General features: G+C 36.0%; 1 protein-coding gene and 1 long non-coding RNA gene across 6 annotated transcripts in view; one reads left to right on the plus strand and one right to left on the minus strand.

The window, feature by feature from the left end:
* LOC114039542 overlaps positions 1 to 7,807 on the minus strand; it is a 33,112-nt gene extending 25,305 nt beyond the window's left edge. Inside the window, exon 1 of the long non-coding RNA XR_003568684.1 lies at positions 7,629 to 7,807. This is a non-coding gene — a long non-coding RNA (uncharacterized LOC114039542). The remainder of the gene's footprint in view (positions 1 to 7,628) is intronic.
* An 8-nt stretch (positions 7,808 to 7,815) lies between these two features.
* The window catches only part of USP18 (ubiquitin specific peptidase 18), a 47,145-nt gene continuing 39,960 nt past the window's right edge, over positions 7,816 to 15,000 (plus strand). For 4 of the 5 annotated variants that reach the window (XM_027857334.1, XM_027857330.1, XM_027857331.1 and 1 more), the window contains exon 1: positions 7,816 to 8,003. In XM_027857334.1, coding sequence (XP_027713135.1) covers positions 7,898 to 8,003 — 106 coding nt within the window. In that variant the 5' untranslated portion in view covers positions 7,816 to 7,897. The remainder of the gene's footprint in view (positions 8,004 to 15,000) is intronic. The other variant, XM_027857333.1, reaches the window with a different exon arrangement.

The following is a 15,000-nucleotide window of genomic DNA, read 5'->3' on the forward strand; positions in this document are numbered from 1 at the left end:
GAGGGGAAAAAGAGTGAAAGGATGGGAGATAAGAACAATTTAATTCCTTTGTATTCCCAACAACACATATTCTTTGATTGAAGCTGCAACCACACAGGTGAGCTACAAGGATAATGTGTACTCTTTATACATTTGAAATCTCTCTCTTCCAACAAGGAAAAACTGCATCTCAGCGGCTGTCATTGGTCCAGCTGCAGTTAGCCATAGAAAGCTGGGTAAGGAATGGCCAACTAATTGGCTTGCAGATGGGAACTCTAATTCCCTGCTCTTTCTTTCTGAATCCAGCTCCTTTTCCCCAGGGCCCAGTCCAAATCTAATCCTACTGTTTTCATTGCTCAAAAATTCCTTCATCCTCTCCAGTGGAAAATGGGAGTGAGGTGGATTGTAATGGGGGATTAAAAAAACTACACTTCCCACAATGCTTTGTCATACTTTCCATTTCTTCTTAAGAGTTTCTATTTCCTTCATTTCCTACCCTGCCTACCTGTCAGGGCTAGGGGTGTGTGTGTTTCATTTCTCCTTGTGGTTTGAAAATTTTCAAATAAAAATCTAATCCTAAAGAATGAGTGAGTCAAAGAACAAATAGAAACAATCTATTTTCATTAAAGAGAATGACAGTAATGAGACAATATAACAAAATTTGTGGGATGCATCCAAAGCAGTACTTAGGGAAAATTTATATCTCTAAAAGCTTATAACAACAAAATAAAGAGCAGATCAATGAATTGGGCGTGCAACTAAAAAAAAACACCAACTAGAAAAAGAACTAATTTAAAGCCCCCACTTAAACACCAAATTGGAAATCCTGAAAATCAAAGGAGTCATCAATAAAGTTGAAAGTAAGAAAACCATTGAATTAATAAATAAAACTAGGAACTGATTTTATGAAAAAAATCAATAAAATAGATAAACCATTGGTCAATTTGATTAAAGAAAAAGAAGAAAATTAAATCACAATCAAAATCAATTTACCACCAATGAAATTAAAACAATTATTAGGAGCTATTTTGCCCAATTATATGTCAACAAATCTAACAGTCTAAGTGAAATAGATGAATATTTACAAAAATACAAATCTCTCAGATTAATAGAAGAAGAAACAAAATACTTAAATAACCTTATTATAGAAAAAGAAATAGAAGAAGCCATCAATGAGCTCCCTAAGATAAAAGTCCCCAAGACCAAATGGATCACAACTGAATCCCACCAGACATTTAAAGATAATTAATTCCAATACTATATAAACTACTTGGAAAAATAGGCAAAGAAGGAGCCCTATCAAATTCCTTTTATGACACATGTATGGTACTGATACCTAAACCAGGAAGAGCAAAAACAGAGAAAGAAAACTATAGACCAATCTCCTTAATGAATATTGATGCAAAAATTTTAAATAAAATACTAGCAATGAGATTACAGCAATGCATCGCAAAGATTTTACACTACAACCAGGGAGGATTTATACTAGGAATGCAGGGCTGGTTCAATATTAGGAAAACTATCAACATAACTGGCCATGTCAATAACAAAACCAAAGAAATCATATGATTATCTCAACAGATACAGAAAAAGCTTCTGACAAAATACAGCACTCATTCCTATTCAAAACACTAGAAAGCATAGAAATAAATGGAGCTTTCCTTAAAATGATAAGTAGTATTTATCTAAGACCATCAGCAAGCATTGTCTGTAATGGCGATAAGCTAGAAGCCTTCCCAACAAGAACTAGAGTGAAGCAAGGATGCCCATTATCACCACTCTTATTCAATATTGTACTAGAAATACTAGCTATAGCAATAAGAGAAGAAAAAGAAATTGAAGGAATTAGAACAGTGCAATGAGGGAACAAAATTATCACTCTTTGCAGATGATATGATGCTATACTTGAAGAATCCTAGAGAATCAACTAGAAAAACTAGCTCAGACAATTAACAATTTTAGCAAAGTTGCAGGATATAAAATAAACCCACATAAATCATCACCATTTCTATATAATATCAACAAAATCCAGCAGCAAGATACAGAATGAGAAATTCCATTTAAAATAATAGTAGAGAATATAGAACGCTTGGGAGTCACTTTTCACACAAATGAAGTCAGATTTAAACAATTGGAAAAATATTAATTGCTCATTGGTAGGCTGAGCCAATATAATAAAATAACAACTCTACCTAAATTAATTCAGTGCCATATCAATCAAACTACCAAGAATTATTTATAGAACTAGAAAAAATGACAAAATTCATCTGGAAAAACAAAGGGCCAAGAATATGAAGAGAATTTATGGAAAAAATATGGAGGAAGGTGGCTTAGCCATACTGTATCTCAAACTGTAATACAAAGTGCTAATCAGCAAAACAATCTGGTACTGGCTAAGAAATAGAGTGGCAGATCAGATGAATAGATTAGGCACACAACATACAGTAGTAAATGGCCATGGTAAACTAGTGTTCAATAAACCCAAAGATTCAAATTTTGGGGACAAGAACTCATTATTCGACAAAAACTTCTGGGAAAACTGTAAAGCAGTTTGGCAGAAACTAGGTATAGACCAACATCTCATACAGTTTGCCAAAATAAGGTCAAAATGGGCACACAATTTAGATATAAAGGGTAATATCTTAAGCAAATTAGGGGAGCATAGAATAGTTTACCTGTCATATCTATGGATAAAGTAAGAATTTATGACCAAATGAGGTAGAGAGAATAATGGGATATGAAATGGATAATTTTGATTATATTAAATTAAAAAAATTTTCCACAAACAAAACCAATGCACCCAAGATTAGAAGGAAATCAGAAAATTGTGTGTGTGTATGGGGTTGGGGGTTACCTTAAGTTGCTCTGATTAAAGGCTTCATTTCTCAAATAAATAGAGAACAGAATCAAATTTATAAGGATATGTTATTCCACAATTGATAAATGATCAAAGAACATGAACAGGTAGTTTTCAGATGAAGAAATCAAAGCTATCTATAGTCATATGAAAAATGCTCTAAATCATTATTGAGTAAAGAAATGCAAATTAAAACAACTCTGAGGTACCACATCACACCTATCAGATTGGCTTAATATGATAGGGAAAAAATGACAAATGTTGGAGGGTATGTGAGAAAATTGGGACACTGTTGGTGGGGTTGTGAACTGATTCAACCATTCTGGAGAGCAATTTGGATCTATGCTCAAATTGTTATAAAACTGTGCATATCTTTTGACCTAACAATGCCACTACTAGGTCTGTATCCAAACGAGATTTTAAAAAAAGAAAAAGAAAAGGACTTAGATGTACAAAAATATTTATAGCAGTTCATTTTGTATTGGCAAAGAATTGAAAATTGAGGGGGTGTTCATCATTTGGGGAATGTAGAATACAATTATGCTATAAAGAATGATGAGCAGGATGCTTTCAGAAAAACCTAGAAAGATTTACATGAACTGATGCAAAGTGAAGTGAGCAGAACCAGGAGAACATTATATACAGTAACAACATTATATGATGATCAACTGTGAATGACAGCTATTCTCAGTAATACAATGATTCAAGACAATTCCAAAGCGCTCATGATACAAAAAGTTGTGATGGATCCTGAGTGCAGATCAAAGGATACATTTTTAACTTTCTTTTTCTTTTTTTGGGGGGGGGATGTCTGTGTTTTCTTTCACATGACTAATAGGGAAATATGTTTTGCATGACTGCACATATTTAATCTTTATCAAATTACTTGCTTTGAGTGGGGAATGGGAAGGATGGTGAGAGAGAATTTGGGACTAAAATTTTTTTTAAATGTTAAAAATTATTTTTACGTGTAATTGGAAAAAACTCAAAAGATTAAAAAAAAGAAATTTGCAAATAAGTTGTGCTAGACATCCATCTAAAATCAAACAAGATAGCATGAAATATGCATCAGTACATAAAAGAATAAGGAAGGTAACTCTCTGTCTCAGGCAATCCTCTTACAACGCTATGTTCAGCAAATATACAGCAATAATACATGCAATAGACAGGCCACTTGATAGGCTGTTTTAGTCACTATAGGCCTCGTTTACAGGTAGAATATATAACATACATCAGTGATATTACATATCTTTACAATATATTATATATCATTAAATATATCCATAAACGAAAGAACAGTAAAGCAAAAACATACTTTAACATTAAGTAATTAACACATGTATCAATAAACATAAGCAATTAGATTTAAGGCATGCATTGTATGGGTAAACATTAGCATTTATCATCTATCTGGCTATGTGGATTACCATTTCCCCAGTTTCCTTTGGGATATCCTAAATTATTCTGATCCCTGATCATAATCCTCATCAGAACTAATGTCTTGTCTACCTACACCTGAAATTCTGAAGGGCCTAGGCTGGCTGGTAGTGTTACTATGTTCTAAAGAGTGGGTCTTTATCCTAGGAGAATTTACTGTTTTATAACTAGTCAGAAAAGGTATTGCCACTCTATTCACTCTACTCTGAACACATATAGGTAAACTTATTTTTATAAGTATACTTTAAAAAAGTTGTCCATAGCTCATTTGGGGCTTTCATTTGCTGATATCATGTATCTATGCCTAACTTTTAAATTTCCCCTTTGTTATGTGCCTTTTCTTCCAATTTTTGTATATTTCCTTTTAAAAGCAATGCTGTTAAAAATATAGTCATATGAAAAAATGTTCTGAATCACTATTGATTAGAGAAATGTAAATTAAAACAACTCTGAGGTACCACCTCAAAACCCTACAGTTTGACTAATATGACACAAAAAAGGAAAGTGATAAGTGTTGGAGGAAATGTGGAAAACTGGGACACTAACACAAAGTTGTTGGAATTGTGAACTGATCCAGCCATTCTGGAGAGCAATTTGGAACTATGCCAAAGGGCTATAAAACTATAAACATGGGGGCAGCTAGGTGGCACAGTGGATAGAGCACTGGCCCTGAATTCAGGAAGACCTGAGTTCAAATCTGGCCTCAGACACCTATCACTTACTGTGTGACCCTGGACAAGTCACTTAACCCCATTGCCTAGCACAAAAAAACAAAACAAACTATAAAACTTGTAAAATATGTAAAACATATCCTTTGACCCAGCAATATCTTTGCCAGGCCTATATCCCAAAGAGATTTTTTTCAAGGGAAAAGGACCTATAGGTACCAAAATATTTATAGCAGCAGCTCTTTTTGTGGTGGCAAAGAATTGGAAATTGAGGGGATGCCCATCAATTGGGGAATGGTTGAACAAGTTGTAGTGTGTGAACTAAAGGAATACAATTGTTCCATAAGAAATGATGAACAGGTAGACTTCAGAATAATTTGGAAAAACTTATATGAACTGATGCTGAGTGAAGTGAGCAGAACCAGGAGAACACTGTAACAGTAACAGCAACATTATGTGATGACCAACTTTAATAGACGTAGCTCTTCTCAGCAATGCAATGATCTAAGACAACTCCAAAAGACTCATGATGGAAAATGCTATCCACATCCAGAGAAAGAACTATGGAGTCTGAATGCAGATCAAAGCACACTACTCTCTCTCTCTCTCTCTCTCTCTTTTCTTCCTTGTGGTTTTTCCCTTTTGTTCTGATTCTTCTTTCACAACATGACTAATGTGGAAATATGTTTAATATGATTGCACATATACAGCTTATATTGGATTGCATGCCACCTTGGGTAGTGGGGAGGGAGGAAAGGGGGAAAATTTAGAACTCACAATCTTACAAAAGTGCATGTTGAAAACTAAAATAAATAAAAATAAACAAATGAATGAATGAATGAATAAGAAGAAAAGAAAACCTGGAAAGACTTATATGAACAGATGATGCAAAGTGAAGTGAACAGAACTAGGAGAACATCGTACACAGTAACAGCAATATTATACTTTCTTTTTTTCTTTTTTGTTCTGTTCAATCTTCTTGTATAAATGACTAATATGGAAATGTTTTACATGATTGCCTGTGTATGACCTATACTAGATTGCTTACTGTCTCAGGGAAGGGGAAGGAGAGGGAGGGATGGAGTGATAGAATTTGGATCTCAAAACTTTAAAAAAATGTTAAAAAACTGTTTTGACATGTAATTGGGGAAAAAAATACAATATTATTTAAAAAAATGAAAGGATGGTAGGAATGAGCTGTATCTCAACCTGTTCCCACATGGTTTTAATTTCTTCTTCTAGGTCTCTCTCTATATTTTTTAAATGCCCCTCATTTTATTTTATTTTATTTTGTTTTTGTTTTTTGATTTTTTTTATTAAAGTTTTTTTATTTTATAAACAATTGTTTAACATGCGTTTTTAAAACTTTGGGTTACAATAGGTCTCTATATTTTCAAAACTTTCATTCCATGTAGTTTGGAGATTATTGGCATCTATTAAAATGTTTTTAAATTTTTATGGTTCAAAAAAAATCAATGCTGTTGAGAGCTCATCTAACCCAACATAGTCCCATTGGTTATAAAACGATGTTAGAAATGGAGGAGACCTCAGACATGGATAAGTCCAAGCTCCTTTACAAATGATATCTCAGAGGCCCAGACAAGTGAAGCGACCTTTCTAAGCTTACACATTTAATTATTTAGAACCCAAAGCTTCCAACTCTCTGCCCAGAGAGTGTTCTTTCCATAGCAACTATGCCTCCCCTTTTCTCTTTTTTCAGATTGTATATGGTTGGTTGTATTATCAGTTTTTGGGAACATTCTATCCCTTTTGGGTTCTGCACCAACTCCTATTTTATTGTTCTTATTAATGGGAATTTATAATTTTTTTCTTTTTCTTTTAAAAATATTAGACTAATAGCCATATATTCCTTCTTTTTCTCCCTGGGGAACTATCTTGTCTAACAGAATAAAACAGAGGAAAGAGCAGTTCAGCTAACACAACCAACACAACTGTGTCCCATGTTATATGCAATGTTGCACTCCAACCTCTGCAAAGGGAAGAACACAAATTTTCTCAACATCTCTGAGATAAGTTTTGTCATTACAATTACACTCTGCTCAGTTTGATTTTATTGTTCTTTCCATTTTAATTGTGTATACTGTTTTCCAGGTTTTCTTTACATTATAGCACATCAGTTCATTTATGTCTTCCCATGCTTCTGAGTTTTTGTATTCTTTCTTTCTTTTTTTTTTTTTTTTAGGCAATTGGGGTTAAGTGACTTGCTGAGGGCCACACAGCTAGTGTCAAGTGTTTAGCCTGAGGTTGGATTTGAACTCAGGTCCTCCTGACTTCAGGACTGGTGCTCTATCCACTGTGCCCCATATTCTTCATTTTTAAAGGTGGAATGATATTCCACTACATTCTGGTACCATCACTTGTTTAGTCATTTCCCATTCCATGGGCTTCTACCTTGTTTCGTGTGTGTATGTATGTGTGTATCCACACTAAAACTAAACTAGAACTAAAAAGAACTGAAACCGTTCCTATGAATATTCTTAAGTATATGGACCGTCATTTATTTTCTCAGAACTTTTGTTTATGTAACAGGCCCACACATATACACCCATGTAAAAATACTTATGTGCACAATATACATCAAACTGTAAAATCAAAGTCCTGACCGAAACAAAACGTACGTCTCACATCTGTTCTATCCCATCCCCATTCTGTCAACTCCAGTGTACCTGGATCTGCTCCAGGCTTCGAGGTAGAGGCGTGGCAGTTCCTCAATGACTTGTGCAGGCAAACGGTAATTTACCCGGTTCTCCTCCCTCTTTCTTCGCAGCTGGAAGAAATTTTGCTTCCACGCTGGCCTCAGAAGCCGCCGTTGCTCACAACGGTGCCGCTACAGCTTGCTGAGTTTCACTTTCCATTCTAGGGGAAATCAAAACTCAACTGAGCTCACAGTTGCCCTCTGTAGAAAAGAGGTAGAATATACCCAAGAAAGGCATAGATGAAAGCAGAACGCTTTCCTGACAGATGCTCAAGGAACCTCTTCCACTGCTTCAGAAGCAGGGTCTGTCTTGCCGAGCCTCCTCGCTCCCGTTTCACTGCCTGCAGTAAGTGCACGCCCCTCATACTTCCCTGTACTTGGTTTATCTCTTTTGCAGTGGTCCAGGGCTAAGTTGAAGAATTCTTTCCCAAAAAGTCTACGGAGTAAATTTGGCATATTCGAAGCCACTTCAGGGTTTTTCAGCACCTGAAACCATTTGGATGGGTAAAGGTTTATTTGTTATGGTGATTTACAAAAAACTTTTTGCATGTGTTATGTTGATATTTTAGAACTAAGAAATTAAAAAAAAAATAATTCTGCCTGGGAGAAATGAAATTCAAAATCATTACACAAAAATAGCGATTCAATTCTGAAGATGCTGAAGATATGGGCTATTTAGGAAATACATAATTATTGATTAAAATGTAAGGAAATATATAACTATTGATATAAAATATTGATTAAATAAAGAATTAAAGACTATATTCCCACTCAAAGTTAAACAGACTAAATTTCTTGAGGGCTAGTACTGTCATGTGCCTCTTTTTGTATCCCCAGCACTTAGCACAATACCTGGCACATAATAGACACTATTGATTAACTGATAGAAAAGGAAGATGCTTGACCAGATAAGTAAATGCTTCTGCCTTCGGCTATTTATGACAAAGTTTAAAAATTGGATTTACTTATTCTTATAAAATAGAGGAGAGTAGTGGCTAGAAACCTAGCACCGGTTTCAGGAATATCTGGGTTCAACTTCTGCCTCTGATGCAAAGAAAGTGAGGCAGAGAATTGAGGCAGATGTAGAGAGTTTAGGCAACTTTTTAATTTGCCGAGATAATTCTGGGACCCCTGGTTTTTATTAGCTGAATTTTCTGGATAAGTTGGGTAATTTGTCACGAAATTTAACGCATTATTTTGAGTCTTTTAAGAAACTGAAAAGAACAAGAAGCTTTGCTTCATATTTTTAGCAGTTTCTGTGCTGAATTTTTTTGGGGGGAAAGGAACTGGATTTTTCGACTTACTAGTTTCTTCAAAATAATTGGATCCTGACATAACTTGCTTATAATAACAATAAACAGGAAAATCATGGTTATGAAAAATATTAATATTAGCTATAAACTAAATCCAGTGTGGTGCTAGTAATCTTAGCATCTTTTAATCAGGTTGCCATTTAGTCATTTGGCTACAGAAAGTAATTGGATAAATGACCAGAAACAATATGAACATAATAATGGCATTTTATGTATATGTTAAAATGGACTCCAGGATTTAAGAGTATTATGTGGAAATGCTCAGATCCTGATCAACTGATCATATAATAGTCATTTGTAAAGGCATTTTGACTTCTGGCATCCATACTGTTGCCATATAAGGAGGTCAACACAGTATATGCAGTGTATACTGAAAATAATTCATATTTCTGTACTGGTTTAAAGTTTACAAAGTGCATTCCTCACAACAACACTATGAGGTAGGAAGTACAAATATTGTTATTCCCATTTTATAGATGAGGAAGCTGAGGTTCAGAGAGGTGACCATTTTCTAAATCTCACAGACAGCAAATGTTAGAACCAAGATTTTCAGATTTCCTATCTGAGTCTTTTTCATTGAGCAATATAGTACCATACATATGAACAATTTCACAGGATGGTCTGGAAACAGAAGTCTTGTGCATGAAAAGCTTCAGGTGCAGGGCTGAACCATCAAAGCTATTTTATTCTATGTTAGAAAACAGGATGCGTAACACTTTTACAAAAGGAATGCAGTTACTGCTTTTGTCCCACCTAAGGCTGTCTTGTGTTCAGGACTATAGGTGCTATGAAAAGCACCTCTAATTTTGTTTTATGAGAAACTCTTCTGTAATCCTTTATGATTTCATGAGTAAATTCTAGGGGGTTTCCTGAGGCACATGGGGACCATACATCTAGTAAATGTCAGAGATGGGATATGAACCGAGGTCTTTTTGACTCTAAGCCCAGCACTCTGTCTGCTCCTCTTGATGCTTCCCCTAGAGTGCAGATAAGAGGTTCAAAAGACGAAAAGATACTTACCTGTTAATCAGGCTTAGCTATTCTTACAAAATTATAGTGTTTCATTTGGAGGAAGTAGAACTAGCATCCCATGATTTTTTTTTTTCTTTTAAGACTTTAGTTGAAATAGAAGGGTGGAAATTAGACTGGATTTAAACCAAAAAGATCCAGGTTTGAATTTAGGTCTTGTCACTTCCTGCATGTCCTGAGCTAAGAAGACCCTGGCTGACTGATATGTAATAGAGTAGTTAGGAGAACCTATACCCTAGCCCCTTCTAGTGGGTTAAATGTTCCTTGTTAAAGAGCATACATGATTCTTCTTGGTCTACGTGGCCTGGGGTGGGGCATTATATCAAAAGAATTGATGTCTGATCTAGGAAGCCTCCCACTTAATAGATTTTTAAAAAATGAAGTCAGAGATCGTCTGTCTGTCTGTTTCTTACTTCCCTCAACCCCTATGGTGGTTTCTCTCCCCTTCCCTGACCCAGTGGCAGCTATTGTAGCGATGTGCACTTGATAGCAAGTACAAGTTTTTTACACACGGTACCTTCTACCAATGAGCCTGAGACAATCCCTAGCTGCATCTTCTGCTTCGTTTCTCTTCCTGAGCACAGGTGGTCAAAAGCAATGTTGAGATGGGTATTTTCAGTCTTGGAGGCTGCCTCGTATGTTCTAGAGGTTGGAAGCCCTTGGGTGCTGGCTGGCAGCAGGAGGTACACTCTGCAGCTATATCCTTCTCAAAGGAGAGGATACCATTGCCAGGAGAATGAGGTATGCTCTGGCTGACCAGAAAACCTGGATTTTGAGTTATTGCTCAGATAGCACAGATTAAGGTGAAAGTAAAATCTGTTTAGCAAAACTCCAAGTATCCCAAGAGTCTTCCTACTCCTGAGAAAGCAGATTAGGATTGAAGGGTTATTGTTTTATGTTTTCAGTATTTGCCAGTGATTGCTTATGAGTCTTTTGTTATAAGCATTTCTTTTACAGTGGAGGAAATAAACAACTTCGTATACCTGATAATTACTACTTTGTACATTGAATAACTTTTTTAGAAGAGACCTTGTTAACAGCTAAAACCAAGATACATGAAGTTTTCCCTGGGACTCCAGGATGGGGGCACAATGAGGTATAGAATGCAAAAAAAAAAAAAGCTTCACTCCTCCCTTTGGGGGCTCAGGCTCACCCAAGATTGGACCTGGTCCATAGAAGTCCAGAGCAAGAGCCCCTTGTGGGAGGGAGGTGCCCACTGACATCCCCTCAACTCCTGTCAGAAGTACAAAGGAGAGCTTTTGGAATATAAAGCTCCATGCTCCACTCTTCCTGAGTGGCTCTTCATGCACAGATATCAATCATCTTTGACATAGTCTCCAGTGACAGAGACCAGGGGCCTGAGCATAGGGCTAACTGAAAGGGGCCAAGGTGAAGGCTCAGCTTGTGAGATATTTAGGGGAATACTTTGGCAGTGAATGCTTTTGGATCATAGAAAAAAAAAACCTCTACTCAATTCAATACTCAAACATTTTTTAAAATAAATTTTTATTGATGTTTTTGGTTTTTCTATTGCTGACAGTAGCACAATCTATCCCCCTCTACTTTCAGAGAACCATTTCCTATAACAAAGAACAAAAAAGAGGAATGAGAAAAAGTTTATTAAAACTAACCAATGACCACGACCATGGGATATATTCTTAATCAAATAAAGGATAGAGGTAGTTACAAAAGATAAAACAGATAGTTTTGACTATGTGAAATTGAAAAGCTTCTGCACAAACAAAAATACATCTAAGATAAGTAGAGAAGAAGTTAAATGGGGAGAAAACAACAACTTAGTATTAAATTTCTCAGATAAGAATTTGGTATCCAAGATGACCCAAAGACATTACCCAATAGTGATGTGGTAAAAGAATATGAACAAATAGTTCTCAGAAGAACTGTGAACTATTAATAACCTTGTAAATAATGTTCTAATAAGAATTGAAACAAAACAAAACAAAAGCAAAACAGAACAACCCTCAATTTTCACCTCACATCCAGCAAATTGGCAAAGATGACAAAAACTAAAAGTCAATGTTGAAAGGGTTTTGGAAAAATACTAACACTAGTAGAACCATTTTGGAAGGTAATTTGGAATTATGCAAGTAAGTAGCTAAAATGTCCGTACTCTTTGACCCAGGGATTTCACTGCTATGCATATGCATAGCAGTGGTATATACCCCAAGATGGTCATTGATGAGAAGGAAATCCCCATATACACTTGTCAACTCTAAAAATAAATGACCAAAGAATCACAGAGGTTATGCAACCGCTGTTAACTCTGAAAATAATGAAGAACTCACACAGGTTATCACAACCACAGTTAACTCTGAAAAACAAAATAAAAACAAAGAGATAACAGTGGTCATAAGCACAAAGCTTTCCTTATTCTGTTGGAGGAGGCAAACTAGACATAAGTACCAGGGCCTTCTCTACTAGGAGACCCGCTTTAGCAGGGGCAAATCTCAATATGTATACTAGTGGCTACACAATGAGCTGTAGCCCTGATAATGAGGGGTAACAGCAATAATGAGACAAGTCTGATCCATAGCAGGGTACCACACGTTTGTGGCTGAGCTCAGAGACTACCTGGTGCTGGTGTGAAACAATTGTGGGATTTTGCTGTGGTTGAGTTCATCCAGAGGGTGAGAGCAAAGGATTGTTGTTATGCCAACCTTAGGGCACAGTTTGCTTGCTGGGCTTTAGCTCTGGAAAACAGGGTGTCTCCTGATAGTAGAAAGAGAGGGATGGTCTTGGCATGGGGATCTTGACACTATAAAATATTTATAGTAGCACATTTTGCAGTAGCAAAGAACTGTTAACAAAGTAGATGCCCATTGGCTGGGGAATGACTGGCAAATTGTGGTATATAAATGTAATAAAGTGTTACCATGATGTAAGCAATGACAAATAAAATAAATGCCAGGAGACACGTAAAGACTTAGATGAACAGACATAAAATGAAGTGAACAACAATGTTAATGGAAAAAATGATAATAACAAAACAACAGAAAACAATGTTGTGAAATTACAAAAAAACAAATTGGTTGAATAGAAGAGATATGAGAAGACACCGCTTCCCATGCCTTTGCCCAGATGGGGGACGGGACAGGGAATGGATGTACAACATTGTATACTTTTAAAAAATTATTGACCAATTTTGTTTCTTTTTTTCTCTTCTTTTTTCTTTCCTTAAAAAAGTAAAAACAAAAACTTTTTCATATGGGATGTCTCCCTAGGAAGAAAGAGGAGGAAGGACATGAGGATAAATTTAGGTGATGGAAAACCAAAATATATTAATAGAAATTTATTTTTTAAAACCTAACCAACATATCAAAAAAGTCGGACATTATATGTAATTGTCCTCACCTCTAATCTCCCACCTCTACAAAGAAGCAGGGAAAAGTGCCTTCTTTGGGACCAGGTTTTGTCATTATAGTTTTGCAACACTCAGTTTTGATCATTTTGCAATTATTCTTTCTGTTTAGATTGTTGCAGCTATCATGCAGTACTCAAATATTTAAATGGATCTGTGTTTTCAATGTTAGTATTCCTGCCATATATGCATATCACAGATCATGCTTACCCATCCTGTATAATGTTTGTTCGTATCTTCCCATAAATTCAACGTAGGGATTCACCCAATGTGTTGGAGGTATTCCTCACTTTTTCTTTTTGGATTTCTTTTTAAAAAAATAATATTCAATTTTCTCCATTGCATGTAAAAACAATATGAATATTAGTTTTTTAAAATTTTGAGTTCCTAATTCTCTCCGTTTCCCTCCCCCCTCATTGAGAAGGCAAAACATATTTCCATATTAGTCATGTTGTAAAAGAAAACACAGACCTCCCCCCAAAAAACACTAAGAAAAATAAAGAAAGTTTAAAAACTGTGCTTTGATCTGTACTCAGACTCCACCAGTTCTTTCTCTGCAGGGGGATAGCATTTTACATTATAAGTCATTTGGAATTGTCTTAGATCACTGTATTGCTGAGAATAACTAAGTCATTCACAGTTTATCATCATACAATATTGCTGATACTGTGTACAATGTTCTCCTGATTCTGCTCACTTCACTTTGCATAAGTTTATGTCTTTCCAGATTTTTCTGAAAGCATCCTGCTCATCATTTCTATTGCACAGTACTATTCCACATTCCCCAATTGATGTGTATTCCCTTAATTTCTAATTTTTGCCACCACAAAAAAGCTGCCATAAATATTTTTGTACATATAGATCCTTTTCATTTTCCTTTTTTTTTTTTTTTTTACTCTCTTTGGGATGCAGATCTAGCAGTGGTGTGCTGGGTCAAAGATTTTCACCATTTTATAGCCCTTTGGGCATAGTTCCAATTTGCTCTTCAGAATGGTTGAATAAGTTCACAACTCCACTAACAGTATTAGTGTCCCAATTTTTTCACATTCCCTCCAGCATTTGTCATTTTTGATAGATGTGAGTTGGTACCTCAGAATTATTTTAATTTGCATTTCTCTAATTAGTAGTGATTTAGAAAGGGAGAGGATTCTGAGAAAATGACAGAGTAGGTCAGAAAATTCTAAGCTCTCCAGATTTCCCCCACAAACAAGACAAAATGTTGCCTCAGAACAAACAAAGAGTGATAAAAATACACAAGAACTAGGGCAGAACAGTGGTCCTCCCAATACAACCAGAGAAGAATGGAAGAAAAATCCTGAGGACTGAGTTTTGGTGCTTGTGAAGTCTGAATACCTCCAGGCTAGTTCTGCTGAAACAGTATGCAGAGAACCCTGGGATTAGTAGGTTTGGGAGGTAGCCTTGACCCCAGTCACAGGAACTTCCACCTCCTGGACAGTGTGGGGAGTCTGGTGTTTGAATAGGGGAAGACTGAGGGAACCTCTGCTGATAAGGGGATGCCACGCTCACTTGTGGATGAAAAGGAGCCAGCACACACCCGCTGAGTACAGAAGCAGTGGAATGGGAGCCACTGGCTGTGGACACTTACAGGAGGGCAGAGTTCT

Source organism: Vombatus ursinus, unplaced genomic scaffold (assembly GCF_900497805.2).
Source record: "Vombatus ursinus unplaced genomic scaffold, bare-nosed wombat genome assembly UNPS02012082.1, whole genome shotgun sequence".
Taxonomy (NCBI): Eukaryota; Metazoa; Chordata; class Mammalia; order Diprotodontia; family Vombatidae; genus Vombatus; species Vombatus ursinus.